General features: G+C 38.9%; 1 protein-coding gene across 1 annotated transcript; it reads left to right on the forward strand.

The window, feature by feature from the left end:
- Positions 1-225: 225 nt before the first annotated feature.
- LOC101167367 (heparan sulfate glucosamine 3-O-sulfotransferase 3B1) lies at positions 226-9,473 on the forward strand. The gene is made up of 2 exons (XM_004071396.4): positions 226-1,041; positions 7,991-9,473. The coding sequence occupies exons 1-2, from the start codon at positions 554-556 to the stop codon at positions 8,616-8,618; spliced, it is 1,116 nt and encodes a 371-aa protein (XP_004071444.1). The 5' UTR covers positions 226-553; the 3' UTR covers positions 8,619-9,473.
- Positions 9,474-20,840: the final 11,367 nt, after the last annotated feature.

Raw genomic sequence — 20,840 nt, forward strand, 5'->3', positions numbered from 1 at the left:
AATCATACACTTTTTATATCTTTATTTTTTATTTTTTGTGTGACCATGATTAACTCCTGTGAAAAACAGTTTTTTTGGATTACATATTTTTTTAATCCAAGTTTTAAACGATTACATTAAAGAGTCTGAAAACTTTACAATGTTGTTTACTGACCTGACAAACACATTCACATCACAAAGATTTCATGGCAGTCAATATATTCTGAAGGGTCAGACAGGAAATGGTTCCAGAACCTTTTCTGACTTGACTCTGCCACCCATGACTTGGACCATCTTCGGATCTGCGCGCTCACACGGTGAGTTTCAGTGATGGGAGACGCGCTCTGTGACCGCTTTAAGACTGTGGCTCAGCTGGTGACATCTCCACCAGCCTTCTCCACTTTTTTACTTTAACAGTCCAACCAAGTCTCTTAAACAGATGAGAAATACATCTAACTTTCCCTTTTGGTTTACGTTTTGGAGGATTGCGCGCCGGTTTTCCTGGATGACAGAGAAGTGAGGCAGCTTAACAAAATGCCTTGTGACTGGAATAAAACTTTTGTACGGAGTTCCTATGGAATATAGTCCGATTTTACACAATCTATATGTTGTGCCATCATCCCACGTAAGGAACAAACTCTTTGTGCTATGCATCATGCTGTCTCTTTGGGTCTATATGATCTATTGCTGCGTTGGCTACTGCTCCACGGTCCCAAACTTGGCGTACGCGAACAGGCGCGAGAGCGACGCAGACGCCGACAACCGAGGCTCCTCTGCGGGAGCGTCCAGGGACTTACTGAACAACCAGAATGACTTGGACAGCAGAGGAGATGAGTGGGAGGACATCAGAGGCGAGACCAAGGCGCTGGATGATAATGCCATGTCAGGTTTCTTTAATGAGACGGAGGGTAAAAAGTTGCCCCAGGCGATCATCATTGGGGTGAAGAAGGGGGGGACCCGCGCGCTGCTGGAGTTCCTGCGGCTGCACCCGGACGTGAGGGCGGTGGGAGCGGAGCCGCACTTCTTCGACCGCAACTACGACAAGGGGCTAGAGTGGTACAGGTACACCAAATTAAGCGCTCCTCAAACCTGCATCTGCAGCAATAGTAGTAGTAGTAGTAGTAGTAGTAGTAGTAGTAGTAGTAGTAGTAGTAGTAGTAGTAGAAGTAGTAGTAGTAGTAATATTATCAATAATAATAATAATAATATGGAAAAAGTCAAATGTTACTAAAAGCTTCAAATTTGTTTGTCTTTGAATAAGAAATTAATGTTTAAATAATCTAAGGTTATTTGCACGTAAAAAATGTAAAAAAATACAATTTAATAACTTAGTCTTATGTGCGCTTATAAGGCAGAAATGTGTCCATTAGCTTACCTCTCTAAAAGAAAAGTTCAAAGACATCAGGACACATCAAATTAAAATAAAATGAAATAAAAAAAAAAAAAAAACAGAAGCAGGATTCATGTTTTACAGCCTCAGTTTGCCTTTTTTCTGCTTGGTCCCTTTTAATATTTACAAAGCGTGGTTGATTTTGTTCTTGTTTAGATGACCTTCTTCTTCGCTTCCTGGAATTTTCCTACCTCTGTCCTTGAATCTGCACTCTCTTTAAACCTTCAGGCCAGAGGAGAAAAAACAACAGAACAAGTGGATGCTTGGAAGTGTCATGTAGGTTTGAATAGCATGTGGTTCAGAGAAAATTGACCCTGGTTTGTCATTTCACATGAAAAAGATTACATAATGCTGGCATCCTTGAGCTGCTTGCTGGGAGGTGCAGGATTTAAGCTGTTGTCAGACACTGAATCAGTTGCAGTAATTAGTTGATTTTCATTCCATATGACCATCGATGTCAAAGACAACTTTGTCGTTTCAGTTCGTCCTTGTGAAGTATGTTGACTCAGCTGCACAATTCCACAACTAAGCAGCCCCAGAGGAAACTACCACAATCTAGCATACAGCTGTGAACTTATTTTAATTTCCTTCACGGGAGAGTTGACTGTGAGATTCATCGACACACTTAGGCGTGCATTTGACTGCGCTCAGGAATTAACAAGGTTGTGTTCAAGCATCTAAACACATTTGAAGGCTGGGAAATAAAGGTTGTTTTTTTTGAATGTCCAGATAGGTTTGGTTTTTTTTTCTTTCCATTGAGCTTTCTAAAAAGAAACTGTTTTCATTAAAGAATTCTGGAAAAACTGCAGTCAACCTGCGTTTGAAGACTTGTAATTTCTTACCCATCATCCAGCAATGATTGTCTGCCCACTAGGGCTACACGATATGAGGAAAAGTTGCGATAACCGATTTTAGGGATCGATATTGAGATAACAATCTGACTTGTATGACACGAACAAATAGCAAAAGAAAAAAACGGCAACAGACCCATCCACAACTCAGAGGCAAATTTTAAATGAACTGAACTACAGAGACTGTTTTTTCAAATTTTTTATTTTGGCTAAAAACGGCTAGATCATAATTAAAAGACCACTGGAAATGCTTTAAAAATATGTCAAAAGATGACTGGAGTGGGACTTAATCGCAGGTTACGCCATCTTTCATTTCTTAAACTGATATTGATGTTTATACAGTTTCGATTTATTGAGCAGGCTTATTACTGACCATGTTTTCTTAGACAGTAAATTTCAACAACTTGATTCGATTTGTCATGGCAAAAACCGACTTTGTGCAGCAGCAAGACATCTGAAGTCACATTAACTTCAAGAGGACATTTGTTTTTCTCAGAAACCCTGTGCTCACTTCAGTACACCTCTAAAACATGACATCTCACCGCCTTATCTCCCCTTTGATCCCCACACCAAGGTGTCCAGTGATTTGTTTGGCCATATGCTTCACCTCACTGCCTTCAGACTAATGATGAGCAGTCAGTGGGGGGGGGGACAGGAGCAGTTCCCTGGGTGGGCTTATCATCTCTCGTGACGGCATTGAGTTGTGTTCAGACGATTGAGCCGCTGCGATTGGTGGATCCTTCCTGCTGGACGTCTGCTGTGTTCATCTTTTATAGAGGAGAGGCCCTCGCACAGCAGGGGTGCCAACCAGCATAGCCTGTTTTCACCCTTTGGAATAAAAGGAGCAGCGGACAGACAATTGTGCACGCTTACCCTTTAAAAAGCACTGAAGGAAACTCCCAAAAGCCGTGGGAACACATTCCTCTTTCATTTCTTCTGCACCCTGTTCTAACTTTCTTCTATGCGTCTTTTTCAGCACTGCTCATCTACTGACTGCAGACTCATGAAGTTTTTTAAGCTCCATGTAGTGGATGGAACGTAAAGCTGCAATCATGTTTTTCCCTGTGAGGCAGTAAAACAATGAAAAACCTTCTTGCTAACTCACAAAGGATGTCAGACAAGACGACCTAATCCAGCTCAGAGCTTTGGGGAGACTCACTGCAGGCCAGTGGAAGATAGAGGGCAGTAAATTTACTGTGGGCCTTTTAGTTGAGCTCAATGAAACGGGGATGCAGGAGAACCCCCTAGGACTGCATTAACCCCGACAATAAAGGAGCAGACAATTAGTGTGAAACATGTTTTCTCTGCCTTCACTTTGTATGCAAATGTGCTCAGAAGGGTGAAAGTGTCCTTTGACGAAGCGCAGCAGGGGGTTCATCAGAAAATGCACACACTGGAGACGCCCCCCCCCCCCCCCCCCCCAAAAAGAAGAAACTTTAAGCTTTTGAGTCTCAAAGTTGACTTTTTAAAAGAGAAAGTCTGCACATCCACACTGTTAAAGCCCTGTCAGGCCTTTTTTGCACGCTCAACACCTTCAGCTGGTGAAATGCACCAAAAACTTTGGACCAAACCACTGCCAGGAGCACAAATGGAGAGGGAAAAACGGCAGAAGATGGTTTGAAGAGGAATTTTACAAAAATATGCTCTTTTTGCAAATGTTTCTTTTGATTAAGACAACACAGCAAAGTATTTTTTCAGATTTTATTCTTTAAATAAGTCTTTTAGGTTGTCAATATGCACCTGACCTGATAAGGCACAGCATTATGAACAGCACTTTTAAAAGATTTAGATTTTTTTCTTGAAGCGAGCTTTCAAACAGCAACTTTTAATGATTCATTAAAACCAAGGAAACCAAAGAAGTCCTCAGTTACATTTTAGCTTCATCTCTTTGTTTTGAGTCCTCTGGCAAAATTACTTCTCTCTAGCTTTTGTCTTACTCTTTTTAAGAGACTTCTTCATAGAAAGCCAGAGCTTCTTTGAAAGGAAGCAAATCTGCCAGAGACATCTTTGTTTTGCTTCTTTGATGTCTTGTTTGCAGTCCTCCCAAAGCTGCATGCATCAGTGAGAAACAAACCTGCTTGAGAAAACTGAAATGAACCCTGAAGTGCTGAGTTATTAGACCAAATTTGTGATGTCATGATCAATTTTGATCGAAGTTTGATTTCAAAGAAAAAACGTAAAAAAATAAACTATTCATGACATTAATTGATGGTTATCAGCTTTGTGTTTTGCTCCAAAAAGGGAGGCATCACCGTATATGTGGGTATTTTCACAAAGTAGAATTTCGGCCTTTTTTCAACGACAGTATGAGCTTGTTTTATAGTATGAAGTTAGAGCCATAAGATTTGTTTGGATTTGCCCTTAAAGCCAAAATATGATCTCTAATCTTAAGTTGCCTTAAGATCGTTTTTTTTCTAAAGGCGGAATTTTCTTCTTTTTTTTTTCATCAGCTTGTTTAGAGAATCTTCAGGAAATGATGACATTGCCTTGTCTTCTTGCCCATAATTGTTCCAGTTTGATCTTTCGCAGAGTGTTTTAGGAATAATTTCAACAAACTTTCTTCATAATATCATCTCTTTAACCCTTGTGCTTTCCTATGACCCCATCCTTACATTGATTTGTTCTCCCTACCATGACAAAGGTGGATAAAAGTGAAGAGGATTTCATGGACACCAGTGAAGATCACAAATCATTGAAGAAAAAATGTTCAGTGCAGTGTCTTGTGGGGTCTAGATGACCCAACTCCCAACGTTAAAGTGCCTAGGATAGCACAAGGGTTAAAAAAAGTATCAAGGGTTTATTTTAGGGCAACATCCTGTGAAATACAGTATGTTTGTGTTGAAGTGACTTAGCAACTCCCTGTGTTCATCAAACTCAAGTTACCTCATTCGAACCCAACGAAAGCAATGAAGTACTGCTAACAAGTGGGTTTACAAAATGTAAGAGGCTGAAAGCTTCCCTTTATAAATACAGCATATGCATATCTGTGCTGCTTCAAGCTGCAGTTGTATTTTTAAAATTGAGTGATGATGAAGAAAAGCTTAGCTTCTGTTTCAAAGCATTCATTTCCTCTTTTGTGTTTCCAGCAAATAGAATTAAAGACGTTTCTGAATTTTCATTTATTAATTTCAAGCTGACATTTGTGTGCCAGATTGGTTCATGCATAGTTCATCCTTCCTGCCAGTTTCCACCAGACAGCCAGGTGGTCTTCAATTCTGCATGCTGACAGTAATAATGGAGAATGGAAAAAGGCACTTTCGGGACTGTCATTGCAGTTCCCAAATGCTTTCAGCAAACAGAAAGGCTCTCAGGTTCATGTAAGATGGTCATTTTTGTAATCTGCAATGTTTCACTTCTTGATAAGCTTGGCTGCAAAGAGGAAGGACACCTTCTTTAAAGACGCCTTCTTCTTTGATTCCCGTCTGTAACTTGTCTCACAGTAAGATGCTCCGATTATTCTGAGTGGCTGCATACCACCACCTCTCATGCTGTCCTTGAGAATGAGATGATTCCCACAGTGGCTCAGAGCTGCATGGAAAGATAAGAAGCAGTCATGGCATGAGATACTGCTGAAGCTTTCTCTGGAGTTGACCCCGCCACAGGGTTGAAAAAAAAAATTCTCAGATTATCAGGCTATCGCTGCATTGGGTTTTGGTAAAAGTGTTATCGAAGCATCCTTCAGCAGCTGCTGAGGTAGTGCAGCGTGCTTTGGTGTTGTAAATTCCTACCTTTGAACTTACTTCCTGATAAAAGTGAATGTAAACAAGGCATGAGGTTTCACACTGTCTCTGCAGCAGCCAGTATAATGGACACACCTGAGTTTCTCGGAGACAAAACAAAGGAAAATTACAGAACAATTGGCCTGAGACTGGGTTGTCATGTCTGGAAAATAAAGGCACATCAGCTAACTTAGCAACTTTAGTTGTGCCTCGATAGGGGCTATACTTTGCTGTTTGGGATTGGATTTTGTAAAAGTGAAACTTTGATGCATCTACTTGCAAAAAAAAAAAAAAAGCCCACAGAAACTTATAACGTGAATTTCAACAATCGTGTTGTGGCGTGGGTGATTGATTGATGAAATCTTTTGCTTGCAGGCATCATTGTCTATTGAGCAGAACAAATTGTGAAAGCTTGCTGCATCCACCTGCCTACAGCCACTCTGTCACTCTGCTCAGTCAGAAACGCTCTCTTGCCCTGTCTCTGCTAAGATGAATAATTCATGCTCTTCTCATGTAGATTTTGTCACTAAAGCAGAGACTGATCGGTTGTTAGTTTTTTTTTGTTTCCGTCGAAGCTTAAGGAATCAACAGGATTCAAAAACCTTTTGAAGGGTGGATGCTGACGGTGTGTTTTGTCTACAATCAATTGGTTTGTGGTGGTTGCCAAGGAGCTGTGGTGGACAGGTGCGGAGAAATGTGTAAAACTGTCCTTCACACAAAATAGGCACAAAGAAAAGGTGGCCTTAGACATACATGAAAAGAAAAAAACTGTTAAATGAAAAAGTAAAGGAAGTATATTTTTTCCATGGTCACTTAGCTTTACCATTTAATCTCAGAAATAATAATGATGTGATTTTTTTCATCCAAATGCATTCTTGTGATGGAAAACTCTTATTTTTACAGAAACATTGAAACTCCTGTTGTGCAGCAGATGGATGGAAATGATGATAATCTTGATAATGACATGGGTTTTCTTGATTCCAGGGGTTCAATTTAGATCAACCACTCAAAAACTCAAAACTCCCAACATGTTTCCTGATATTCAGGACATATATTTGATTCCTAGGGTGTGGTGTGTTAAAAGTAGATTATTTTTCTTTTTAACACATTAAAAGAAATTTGCTCTTGGTTTGAGACTTTTCTTAAAATTCTAATCATTTTGGAGTCTTACCATTCCTTCATTTAATTTATAAAATTAAAAAATTTAATGAACAACCAAAAGATTGGTTATAAAATGGAATTTATTTATTAGTTTCTTTAGTGTCTTTTCATTTTTTTCCTCCTGTTCTTGTAAAGTCTCAGAGCTGTAACCATGCATTTCTTCTCCCCATAGAAACACAGCCACCCAGTTAGCTAGTAAGGCCCATAACAGTGTAATGCCGCAGCTTTAATGGCTTAGTTCTAATCCCCTTTTGCTCACTTTAGCCATTACCCAGTGCTGGCTGCAGTTAACAGGCTATATTATGATCGACCAGAGTCACCCAGGGCCAACATTTCCTGTATTCCCTCTGGAGGGATGCAAAGCTTTCCCACATTTTGCACACAAAACCTGAGAAATGTAAAGATAGAGGTGCATGAAGACAAAAGGCCGTTTGTTATTTTCATATTTGGTGCATTCTGTTGAAAGCTTGGCATTTGAAATCGATGATTATGGTAATGAAATGCAACAGTGTTGTGCTTTTTTGCTGGTAGACAGAACATCATTAACTCATCATGGATCAGTCACTCAGGACTGATAGACTGTGTTTGTGAAGCAGTTCTTCTCACTTCTGTGCATGTTCAAGGACTTGTTTAACACAGATTTTGATGCTCACAACTTTGTTCTTGCTCACGAATAACTATCCCATCTGACAGTCACTTCAGATCTGCCATGTGGAGCCAGTGTCAGTGTTAATCTTGTCCTTCCTAATTTGCACTTTTGCAAGGTGTTGGCTCCTGAAAATGGTGGTGCTACAAAGAAGCTCTGAACTAGCAGCTGGGTGGAGTTGGCTATTTTGGGAGCACACTATGTTCTATGCAAATCTAAGTCATGACATATTTGTGCTTCACAGGGACCTGATGCCCAAGTCCTCCGAGGGCCAACTGACCATGGAGAAAACACCAAGCTACTACGTCACGAGGGAGGTGCCCGCTCGGATCTACTGCATGTCCAAAGACACAAAGCTGATTGTAGTCGTCCGGGATCCCGTCACTCGTGCCATCTCCGACTACACTCAAACTCGCTCCAAGAAGCCGGACATCCCATCTTTTGAGAGCCTCACTTTTAAGAACATGTCAGCAGGTCTGATCGACACCACATGGAGCGCAGTTCAAATCGGCATGTATGCCAAGCACCTTGAGCGCTGGCTCCAGTTCTTCCCCATGGAGCAGCTGCTGTTTGTCAGCGGAGAGCGCCTTATTACCGACCCCGCAGGTGAGATGGCTCGCGTCCAGGACTTTCTCGGAATCAGGAGGGTCATCACCGAGAAATATTTCCACTTTAACCCAGCAAAAGGCTTTCCGTGCCTGAAGAGACCTGAGGGTAACAGCAAGCCACACTGTCTGGGTAAAACCAAAGGGAGGACTCATCCTAATATCGACCCAGAGGTGGTGCAGAGGCTAAGGGACTTTTATAAACCATTTAATAGAAAATTTTATAAGATGACTGGTTATGACTTCGGCTGGGACTCTGAGGAATAGAGACTCATTCTGGTTACTCCCGTTTCTCATATTTGTATTATCAGGACATATTGTATATGTATAGTATTTGTTGTAAAAAAAAGAAGAAGCAGAATTCTATTTTATGATAATTTATTGGTATGATATTGAGCCTTTGAAATGTATTATTTGTTTTAGTTTAGATATCACACACTTTTCTAAAAGCACAGTCTGTTTTAAATATATTTTTTGAGCAGAACCAGGATTCTTTTTTTTTTTACATTAGATTTTTTTTTCTTCCTTTTGTTTCACCTTAAGATGATTGGGATCTAGTTTTACAACAAACTGGTAATCTCTCCTTAACATTTGCCTGACCCCCGGAGGACTGGACACCCACTTAGGCAGGTCGATGCAGACCTCAACTGAAGCTGTGTGACTTGCCAGGTGAATCAATACAGTAATAGGTCCTCATCATGTCAATTAAGACTGAGCAATGGTTTCTCCTTAATCTCTCAGGCTTCTCAATAAAACTTAATCTGTGACATTAAGTTCACGGGTGACCCTTTAGTCCAATTCATGATTAGTCAAGAATAGAGCTGTTTTTTGCTACACTTTTTGTACTCTGGATTAAAGAGGGAGTTTGATTCCAATGCTGTTTGGGATACTTTTAATAAAATTCCTCAAAGCCGATTCTTAGGCTTCACATAGCCCAACTGCAGAACATGTTTGTGTGAAGGAAAAAAAATGGTCCTTCCTCCAAATATTTGTATCATTCTATGACTGAGTTTCAGAGAGCAACATGCATTTATTGATATTTAGGGATCAAACAAAAAAAAAAATGTGTCATGCAGATTAAATTTTGCACAAATGGGGAATAAAAAAAAGATTTTTTCAAAATGCATATCTGTGGATGCTAAGTAAAATGACTTAATATAGTACCTGTGGTTGTGATACTTCTGTGGTGCCCATCTTCAAATCCCTCCAGAAAACAGCAGATTTCACATTAATCATCTTGCACATTGTGCACCTAATTAGCACAACACAATTAGCTACTTTTAGCAACCTCAGCCTCCCAGTAAAATGGTTTTCTTACCATGAAGCCCCAAAACACATTAAAGACTCAGGTTTCTCATTTAGAGGGAATGGGGGGGGGGGAACTGCCCTGTCGTTGATGTGCCAGGGTAAGAGTGTGCCAGCCTAAAGCCCTGATAGTCCTGTGTGAACCTGACATGGATTCAGTATCTTCCACACTTTTTTGTCTCTCTTTCACAAGCATTAAACACCTTCTTCTAATATGATCTGTCACACTTTAAAGGGAGTTGTTTCTGCAAACTGGCCTCCGGCCCCCAACATTCAACTCAGTGAGGGGGCACAGCAAAGGTAAAGCTTGATGAAGATATGACTCACCTTACTCTGTTAACAAACAACCTTTATTTATCTCCCATCCAAACACCTTCATTTACCTGAGGCTGCCAGAGGAGATGAAGCTAGTCTCCCTGGTGTCAGGCAGGCTGTCTGATCACCCAGGAAGCAGCTCCCTTTGCAATTACAGGGATAGAGGGGGTGGAGTGCTGTAATTGCTAGGCTCCCAGCTGGGGAATTGCTGTTAGCATACATCCCTCCAGGCTTTCATAAGGACGACTGCTGTTGTTTGAAGGTTGGGAAGACAGGGGAAATTGATACCTGGCAGCCGGAGAGCTGAGTGACTTCAAACATAGACTTGACAGTTGCCGCAGAGAAATAATGTCAGATACAAAATAAAGTCAAAAGAAAATGTCTTTGAATTGGAGGATAGTTGTGATGAAAGTTGTAGTTTGGGCGGAGGCAATTGGATGCCGTCTCATTAAGATCTTTTATGTGGGTAAAATGTGAGACCATTCAGGAATAAATCAACCATATTGCCCGTAGAAATAAGGTGAATTGCAGTTTTAATCGTTAATTTGATGGAAATCTGTCTGCACACTAAAAAAAAAAAATCAAATTTACATCATTAAAGAATTGGACAAAGACACGCGGGCATATGAGGCACACGTGGTGTTTACACAAGCCAGAAGGGGCTTCTTCTTTTTCCTTTTTCCACTGTTTACCTGCGCTTGTCCGCCACCTACAGCCGGAAGAGGCTTGGTGTGAAATCTTGCTCCAGGCTTTTTCTTACACAGCTCCAGGCGGTATTTGAAAGACTTTGTCTAATATTATTCGAATATATTCATTTTTCCTTCATGAACAATTTTCAAAGAGTTGGCATTTTTGTGAATTAAAAAAGGAAGAGCCATCCATGGCTCGCAACCAAATCCGTGTCCCTGATTAGTCAAAGTTTAACTTTGTTTAACTTGCAAAGTGTGTTCAATGGCCATGATTTTTTATTCATAGAACCTGAAAATAGTTGTAGAAACTTGCATAGCTATGTGTGAACATGCACGTTTACGCACCTTTCATTGGAAGTGGACGCTTGTACATGTGTGCCTGATAGTGGTGTGAATGTAGCTTCACAGTAAAAATATGAACATTTTTTTTTTGGCCACAAGAAGGTTAAAGTAGAAAATACTTTTTCTTAACAGTTTTTATGGCTTTTTCGTGCTTAATTTTGGGATTCATCTGGATGCCCCTTAAATGCTTTAAAAAAATCTGTGTTGGAGCTAAAACTATGACCAAAAGAACGTTTTTAAAATATGAATTAAAAAAAAACAATATTTGAAGGCGGTTCTCATGAAGAAGCATCGAAAAATGAATACAAATGAGGTTATAACTGAAATAAACTTAATTCTACTGAATTATTGATACAAACTTTGAATTATGCACGTCCCGGAACTCACAACCATAAAAAGACCATAAAAAAGAACATTAAAGGCACAAAAAAGTTAGCGCAAGATGAGTATTCTTGTTTATACTTTTTTAGATCCTGAAGAGATGTTTGCCTTTCTTTTTGACCCTTTTTCTTTTATTCTCCTAAAGACTTAATCCTAATCCAAGAGGAAGGACAAGCATTAATCTGAGACAGCATAGACTTGGAGTTGACATGTACGTGCTGACATAGCTAATCCAAATCTAATCCCTCTTCCAAAAGAGCCTGTGGATTTTCTGTAGGTCCAGCTTGATTCATGTAACTTCACACACAACAGGAGAACAAATTCTTGGAGTCAAGACACACACACTTAGACTCACACATTCAATTCAATTCAATTCAATTTTATTTGTATAGCCCAAAATCACAACAACAGTCGTCTCGATGGGCTTCGAAGTAAAATATGAACTCAAAAGGATCATAAATACAAAGAGTTCAATAGGAAAATACTAAAATGAACTAACAAACTGACTAAGCTATACTGGCATCCCTGCCCTTAGACCCCCCTTCATGCACACACATGCACACATACACACCTAGTTTGTCAAGTCAAATCAAATTACTGCATTAACTGCTGTCAGATTCTGATACTGGACCTCAGACTCCATCTGCAGGATCTTAACTCATAAATGTTTTGCTTCCTCCGAATCTCGTTAGTCAAAGCATTCGTGAGTCAAGATCTTGTAGATGGAGTCTCTAAAAATCTCTAAACACATTGGCTCAAATAAATAAATCTTAGCTTCGCATGAAATCTGTAAAAGTGTCACAGAAGACAACGGCTTCACGTCAATTCAAAGTAAAATAAATAAATGAAACTTTATAGATTTTATTTTGATAGAATAGCAAATGTTAAAGCTCACAATACTTTTAAGTGTATCCAGATTTTCCCTTTTGTTTGTTTTAAACTTAGAAAGATAAGAATAGTTAAATAGACTTCACTTATTATCACATTTTCATTTATTCACATTTTTATTTACTTTAAATCAATCCCTCAAATGCAGACATGGCTATCATTGTTCCCAAAAGTAGGTTTAACATCATTTTACAAATATTTGTGGGCTTTCTTTAAATTAAAAACATAATTTAACATCAGTAAAAACACAAAAGTTGGTGCATTATCCACAAAAAAATAGACACTTATCATCAATTCTTTACATTAGAAGGTTTATGATCAGCAATGCAAAATGATACTATAATCATGATAAGTGAAATGGGAAAAAATTTGTAAAAATTGCTCAAATTAAAATAAAATAAGAACAATGACTTGGGACATTGTTCACAGATGAAAGTTTGTTCATCTCATTGTAGATTTAAATGTACAATGTTAACTGTTGGCATTGAGACTTTTTAAAATGATTTCAAAGTTTGTGTGTTCTGATGATCTTGCCAATTTAGTCTAAAGGCAGAGCTTTCAGACTGCAGGGAGATTACGGAAATCCACATATGGCACTTTACTTAAGTAGAGCTTGCTTAGATTTTGAAACTGTGGTTTGTTCTTTGAAAAAAGATTCTGCTAGTTGAGACAACAAACAGACAAGATGATGTTGTGAAGACTGGAAGTTGCATCACAAGCAGTCAGATCCGTTTGTTGTAACCAGAGAGTCCCAAGAGGACAAGTATGAGGGGAGAAGTGCCCTCTAACCAATACAGGCAGCCCCTGTCGTTAATGCATTCATTCATTCTTGTCTCCCAGTACTATTTATTGCAGTCGCCCGCCTGCCTGGTACCACTTTTGACTCTCCATTAGGCCAGACCTCTCCAAATCCCAGTGGTATGCAATTGTAATGAATTTATCACTGTACTAGAGCACAGACACTTAATTAAGCTCCTGATCTCTAGACCATTTTTTAAATTCTGATACACTGTTTATTAACAAATTGTATAAAAAATGGCATCAATTCTTTACGTGGCAACATTTGAGATCATTTGAAGCATTTCAAGTGTGCAGTAATTCCTTTTGAACTTCTAAACAATGCTGTTTGCAGCCTGTCCTCGTTTATTTTTATATATTTGTGATGCACTGATATCATCCTAATGAATCCAGACTAAGAATTGACCAAGATGAATGACTCTCAGTGGAATTACAAGCTCTCCGCTGCTTGGTCTCCCATCTAGAACCACCAGGAAGATTATTTACCTGTACATGATAATCTGAAGTCAAAATGTTGTTCCTCAAACAATGACCTGCTTTAATTATTGAAGAAGAATGTTAGAATGACGGCATACATTAAGATCTATGGTGATCAGTGGGAGGTTATGACTCAAACATTCTTGCTTCCAACTGCTTCTCACAGTATGAGAAACAATGTCACACAGATATACTTTCATGGCTTTAAGGGATTTAATCTGATTGTGCAATTAATTAGTCCGTTAAGCGACTTCTCTTGGGAATAAACAGAAGTTCACGAAACACCAGAATGGGACAGAAAACGTATCACTTTATCTGCCCTCCACACGAACACAGTCAATGGAGGAGTAGTAGAATGCAGGAAAAATTATTTTACTTTTCTGGTCCATATTTAGGATCAGACCTTTTTACATTTAAGAAAATCACAAGTAAGACAGAGTACTAAAAAAGAGCTTTTGTGCTATTCAAGGACAGTCTGTAGAATTGAGCTTTCATATCAGAGCAGAAATATAATGTGTCATAAAACTGGAGGATGTGTTAAGGCATATTTTTGTTGCCCATCGCTGAGTTTTGAGCTTTGATATCAAAGCTTCAGTTAAAAGAAAAAACAAGTTTCTTGATATTTATGAGCTCTATTTAAATTTTACAAAGACTGTTAAAGTTGTACACTGGATTCCTTGATAGTCCACCTTTTTGGGTTCTTAGCACGAGCTTAGCAACGGACCATTTGTGATTTGAATATTTTCAAATCCCAGGATGTATTTAAAGACCTACTTCCAACATTTTTTTTTTTCTATTTTCCTTGTGGTTTTTTATTATGATTATGATTTTTAGCCACACATAAAAAAAAAAACTGCACCATTTTGTAGGTTCTGCAGAGTAGCAGAAGTTCTTTAGAAAATCTGCCCTGAATTGAGGGAAAGACCTATGGCCTGGAGCAACTATGCCCCCCCTCCTGTCACTCATAACTGAGAGTATTTACATGCTATCCCGCTAGCTTACAGCTCCTCAGACCCCAAACCTATTACTGGTGCAAAAACAATGGCAAGCAATATTGGACCTATTCATTATGGTAGCTTGGACAAGGAAAACTAAGATATACATGGATCTAGTAAATGCATCAGAATGGAGGGAAGCAGAGACCTTGTGGCCGCTCATCGGATTTTCTGTCACATTACAATCTTTTCCCAATTATATTTTTTCGTGAGCTCCTGATTCACAACAGTTTAAATAAAGAGATACTCATAAATACAATTTTGAGCTTAATTGCCTTTGTACATGGCTTTTATTTATGGAAAGATTCCCCCAAAAACATGTCAAAGACAAAAAACACAATTTCCGTCAGAGTGGCTCTTTAACTGACTTCTTATGACAGTGCTTTGGGTTAAGCCTTGTGCAATCTTGAAGTCTTAAACAGACAGGCCAGCTATGAGTTCTTTGTGGGACTGGGATGTTTTTCCCCCAACTATGCAGATGGCTGAGAATTTAATGTGTCTAGCAAAGCCAGACTATAAAACTTTTTAACAACTTTCTTTGGTTATTAATTTTGTACATGATGTATTTTAAGTATTATGAATTTTAAACAAAATTCAACTAATCTGTAATATTTAACCACTCAAGATGTTGTAACATAAATGGATTATTTCAGCATGTAATGATTATTTTTTTCAGTCTTTAAATTGATTCCCAGTAAAGGAAAATGTCCTCCTGGTTAAGATTTCTTCTACAGTACAAGCTCGCAAAGTGTTGCCGTCTGAGTGAGCTTTGTCGTCGATCTCCCTCCCCCTGCCGCCCTTGGTTGGAAAGTTGTGAACATCAAGGTCCTGATTCGTCATGGGCTCTATTGAGCAAAATTCCACTAGTTTCCATGGTATCAGGGGAGCTCTGTCACATATTGTTACCAAATTGTCAACATCTATTTTCTTTCTTAAGACAAGTTGTCGTTTCGCCTTGAAACTGTCTAAAAGTGTTGGAAAATTCAGATGTTACTTGAGATTTTTTGCAAAAATCTACCTTAATTCGCTTTGTAATTTAGCTAAAAACAGAGCTGAAATGGAGTGGTTTTCAATTGTTACACACTAGATATATAAGGATTCATCAAACTACCAGCACCTCCTATTCTCCCACTCTTCTTCATGTTTCCCTCCAAATCCAAGCTGGTGCTGCCCCACGCCACAACTGAAAGCCTCGGCAATAATCCTGCAATTCATGCAAAACCGAACTCTCCACTGGCTTTTCCTTTGATGAACTTCATTAAGCCACAATGTGAGACACACAGGCTGCACCCCAAAGCCTGAGTTTTCCGCTCTGTGGGTGTGTACCAGCTGGGTAAAGTTATAACAGAAGATCTTCGGATCCTTTCATTTTTCCTGCTTTGCAGCACCCGACGTTGCTCTGTTAGAAATTTAAAGCTGCTGACGCATATAGACTTTAAATAATCTTAAAATGTTAGGCACTGCTACAAACAGCTGCTCCTAGTTTCATAAATGTGCACACTTTGAAGATGCTTCTGTTGTTTCAGTTTTGTGTTGACGTATAAAACAAAAAGCGCATCCGTTTCAGATTTTACCATCCATCCTTCCTGCTGCCTTTGGTATCCTGGTTTTGGGTGAGACTTCAGACCAATCATGGTTCCTTTGAGTCAAAAACCTCCACTAAAGGGAGACTGGTGATGTATACAGCCTCTGGCGTCTTCTCTCACCTGACAAAGTCAATGAAAACTGTTCAAAATCCAACATTCATGAGGATGTTCTTACTTTTGGTTGAATTTGGATGGACCCTTAAACTGGATGAAATGTGAACACTTGCATTATGTAAAGTTTTTCATATTTATAAATGGTGTAAAAGAGCAGCAGAGGATGCCTAAAAAAGCTACAATGTGTGGTCTTTTTCCCCCTTGTGTTGTCCACGCCCTTCACTGCGCACAGTGAGGACTCAAAAGAAGAAATGTCCGTGTTGGTGGCTGAGCAGTCCAGGTCAAAAACCATAGTCCACATTGCCTAAACACACACATCCTCCAGTTGATGTCATCCTAAATTTACACATCAGCCTTATTACATTCAGTTATGAATTTACATTCCTCTATATCCAAGCGCTTCCACCAGCCAGTGACCCATAGCTCAGAGGACTGGGTTGCGCTCTTTATTAGGAGAGACAAGGCCGACTAATTCAATTATCTTAGATGTGATGCAAGTATTATCATTGCAGTCGTCAGGAAATTTCTCTGAACATGCATTAGGCTTTCAAGAGCCCTAGATTACAAGAATTACTGCTTGTTCTGATTTTAAAGTGGTGCTGACTTTTGCAGTTCTTTTTTGGGCTTGAAGGAAAGAGTTTGATGTTTGTGTGTCGTCTCTGTCACTGTGAGGATGGCCACCTCGACAGTGATGAAGAAGCAGTGCTGCATCATTGAAAAAGGCAAAGAGAGGGATCCAAGCGGCAAAAGGTTTTAGGATTGACTATCTGCATGATACAGAAATCTGCTCCTTTCTCCACTTAAAGATCCACTGACATGAAAATGATGTTTTAGGTGTTTTCAACATGTTCTTGTAGCATTTTCTGATGATGGACATAAATGAAGAAAAAAAAACGTATAGCTACATTTCTGAGTATTTATTCAACTCGTGAATCAGGCAGACAAAAAAAAAATGCCATTTGAAAAAGAGGGGATTTGTGATGTACAAAACTCGCACAAGCTCCCTGCTACAATCTCTCAGCAATGGAAGGGGGCAAGGGGGTGGGGTGGGGTTGCTCTGCTTCGATGGTCCCACCCACAACTCAGAGGTAACATTATTTAGCCTTAATCATAATTTAAATACCACTACACTTTAAAAATGAATAAAAAGATGATAGGGGTGGTTCTGTAAGTCATGCAAGAACTTCCTTTCATAATAGAGATAAAGTTATTAAGGATGTTTAGTATCTGCATTTCTGTTGTAATGACCACCCTGCTTCAGACAAAAAGCAGAGAGGATGAACAGAGCAGCAGCGGCCACTGAAAATATTAAAAACTTTATTTTGACGTGCTTCTTTTTCTTTCCACTGTTATGGAGAACAGCCGGGATGACAGTAAACCATGTTCTTGCAATAACTTCACAAAAGTGTTGACATTTGACCCTGTAACTCTTACATTTTGAATAAATGCAAATAAGTGGGAGTTAGTGCTCTATCTCCTTACCTTCAAAAATCCATTATTTATTATATCCTGACCTGAAATGGATGTTTTGCTTTAAATTCTCTGTGAAACTTTCCAGTAGTAGGTCAGACTCAAATCTGTTGTTTAGCACATTCTTTCCATATGATTTTTATTCTGTTAAATTTGTCTTTAGGGTGACATTTTTCTCTCCTCGTCATCCAAGCAAATTGAAGAAAAACAAGCCAGGTTCCCTGTAGCGAAGGAAAGCAGCTTTTTGGGAAGTTCATGTGCGTCTTTCTTCTTTGGCCTGTCAGCGCAGTGTAACTGCATTGAGGAAGAAATGGGGTTGAGGATGAATATCCACATGAACGAAGGAACAATTTCCACATTAATCACAGACCAATCATAGCAAACCACTGGATTAAAGAGCTGTCAGCTTTAAATACGGTTCTGTGGCCCGCAAACTTTGAAAGAAGGTTTTGCTCGGTAAAAGTTGAGCTCCCACCCAGGGAGAGGATGACTTTGGTTTAGAAGATTGTTCCTTCAAGGAGCTTTCTCTTGTTCAGCTATATTTGCTTGTGCCGTCTAGGGAGATGGGGGATTACTTTGGAGGGGTTCACCATCACAGTGCAAAAGTGTCAAACATGAATGCAGTTGATGTTCAAAAAATAAGACGAAACTGTCACTTTTTTCCTTTAAAATTAGTCTATTTGCCTGGAAGAATTACACAATTCGTAGAGCTGCTCCTTTGGGAGCACCTGTTCCCAGATTAGGCCAACTTTTCTAATTTTGCTGCATTTTTGTGACCTTAAAATCAGAATTTATTGCAAACAAATGTGTCATTTGTAAGTAGCATGTTGATTTCAATGTTGAATATAAAAGCATAAACAAAAATGTAAAATGTAGAATTTAAATATAAATGTGAACTTTTAATTTAAAATTTAAATCTAAGCCCTGCAATGGACCCACCTTTCCCCAGAGTTGCTGGGATTAGCTCCAGCAACCCAATGACCCAGAGGGATCAAGGGAATTTAAAAGATGGATAAGTCTCAAATCCAAATGTCTATTCTTGAGGTTAAACATATTTTTAAAAATGTTTTTCTATTGAAATGCTAATGTTAAACCTGAATCCCAGGGTTAAAACTAAACATTGAATCACAAAAAATGATTGTATAAAATGTTGTAAAATATATTAGGACCTAAAGCGCAAACCACAAGGCACAATCCTTCTGATGGTCATTTTCATCTGATCATTGTGGAATGACTCACATACATCCATAAAGTTTCTGTCTTCTGATTGGCTGATGGGCTTTTTGCATTTACCATGTGGACATAAGCTAAGAAACAAACTATTTTAGTCCACTTGAATGGGTTATATTTTATAAAAACTTTGTCAGTAAAATGTTCTCGTCTTTTGTTCTTCATGCATGTTTTTAACCGTGTCGTTGTTCTGAGAGATGCTTCAGTTTGTTCCTAAAGGATTACTCTCCTGCTGTGAACATTTTTTTTTGTGAAACTCTTTTTTAAATGTTCCCGTTCTCTGAAGAATTTTTTTGTTCTTTTTTTTGTAGTTGCGGCTTGAAGTTGAACTAAATAAATCAAGTTCTGTTTGAATTAAACAGTGCCTTAAAACCACAACAACAAGCGACTGCAATCATCAAAAGACAGATGGATTCCCAACACAGACAGCGAGAAGTCTTTAGATCTACACCTTAACAGGTGCAGCCAGTTAAGCCCATGAAGGTTACTCATCACCCAAACGCTCTCTAACTGCAGAGAGACAGAATACATCGGGTAAATTTATGTGATGCGGCGTCCTGCACAGATGCACAGATATGACAATGCTGCATGTTGAGCTGCAGCTGTTGGGATTAGTCGGCTCCAGTCTGCCCTCATGTTTGCCATGGCTTTAACTGGACCTCTCTCCCGTTAATCTGTGACTTAGCTGTCAGACCAAGTTGGAGATAAAGAAATGTCTATTATTATCAAGTAGAAATTAGATGAATGAGCATTTCTGTTAATTTTGCAGCATTGTAAAAAAAAACGTTTGAGATTAAACTATACTATTTTAGAAAAAATAGCTTAATCTATAGATTAATTTATAACAGACGCCATCCATACATCACTACCAATCCCATGTCCCTGATTGGTCGAAGTTTAACTGATTTGACTTTCAATGCGTCAATGGATATGCATTTTATACGTGCAGCACAAGAACAGGAGAGTTTTTCAACCCAGAAGCTTGAAACGTGAAAAGTGCTCAGTGTCTTGCCCAAGATCACTTTGTGTATCCAGGAATCAAACTACCAACTCTTAGGGTGGAATACAACTGTCCTACCTCAAATCCCCAGCTGTCATAGTGTTTAGATATGCTTGTTTTAAACCATACTGTATGATTTATTTAATAACGGTGCTAAAATCATAGTCAATAGAAAGTCATCAATTCCAGTTCCTGATTTGTTACAAAAGCTTCATTTTTAAATGACAGACAGGTGTAGGAAATTAGTGTTTTGTGATACATTGTGATTTTATGTCCACTTTACAATTACTGGTACGAAGCCCATTGAGATAATATAACTGCTATTCAGTATTGATACGTCCAGGTCATACCACTTTCCGAGTCATTCTATTTTTTGAGGAATACTTTTGATTAGACAGCCTAAATTTGGCCAAATCTATTTACATGGTTCACATCCTGTGAAACATCACAATAATGCCCGGCTTGAATTCATGTCAAGTCTGAGCTCCGCCCCCAGCTTCACGGCAAACAAATCTCAGTCATACTTCAGGCAGAGTCAGAACATAATGAATCATGCTTTTTATGACCATGGCGTTTAGCTGCTCACATATTTGTTGATAGCATGGAGAAGCGTCTAGACATCTCGTAAGACACTGATTTATAAAAGAAAAGAATTTTCATGTAAACTTGATGTTAATTGTTATAACCATAAAGATGTTATTTTGGTAAGCGCTTATAAATGTTTTGCTTCCTCTTTACTTTAATGATGTTAAAAAATGTTTAAAACATGTGTGTTGAGTGTAAAAACTACAGGTCAATTGAATGTACTAACGCAATGCACTGAGTCACGTCATCTGCACTGCACTAAGAGTTCCTAATGACAGGCTTGAAGCATTGCTTTTGAACAAATCAGGACACAG

This window comes from Oryzias latipes, chromosome 8 (assembly GCF_002234675.1).
Source record: "Oryzias latipes chromosome 8, ASM223467v1".
NCBI classification, from domain to species: domain Eukaryota; kingdom Metazoa; phylum Chordata; class Actinopteri; order Beloniformes; family Adrianichthyidae; genus Oryzias; species Oryzias latipes.

What these genes read in the sequence shown, in the direction of transcription:
- LOC101167367 (XM_004071396.4), top strand. Translation starts at nt 554, where the DNA reads ATGGAATATAGTCCGATTTTACACAATCTATATGTTGTGCCATCATCC. An exon ending in AAGGGGCTAGAGTGGTACAG is followed by an intron (nt 1,042 to 7,990) that starts GTACACCAAATT and finishes TGTGCTTCACAG; the next exon opens with GGACCTGATGCCCAAGTCCT.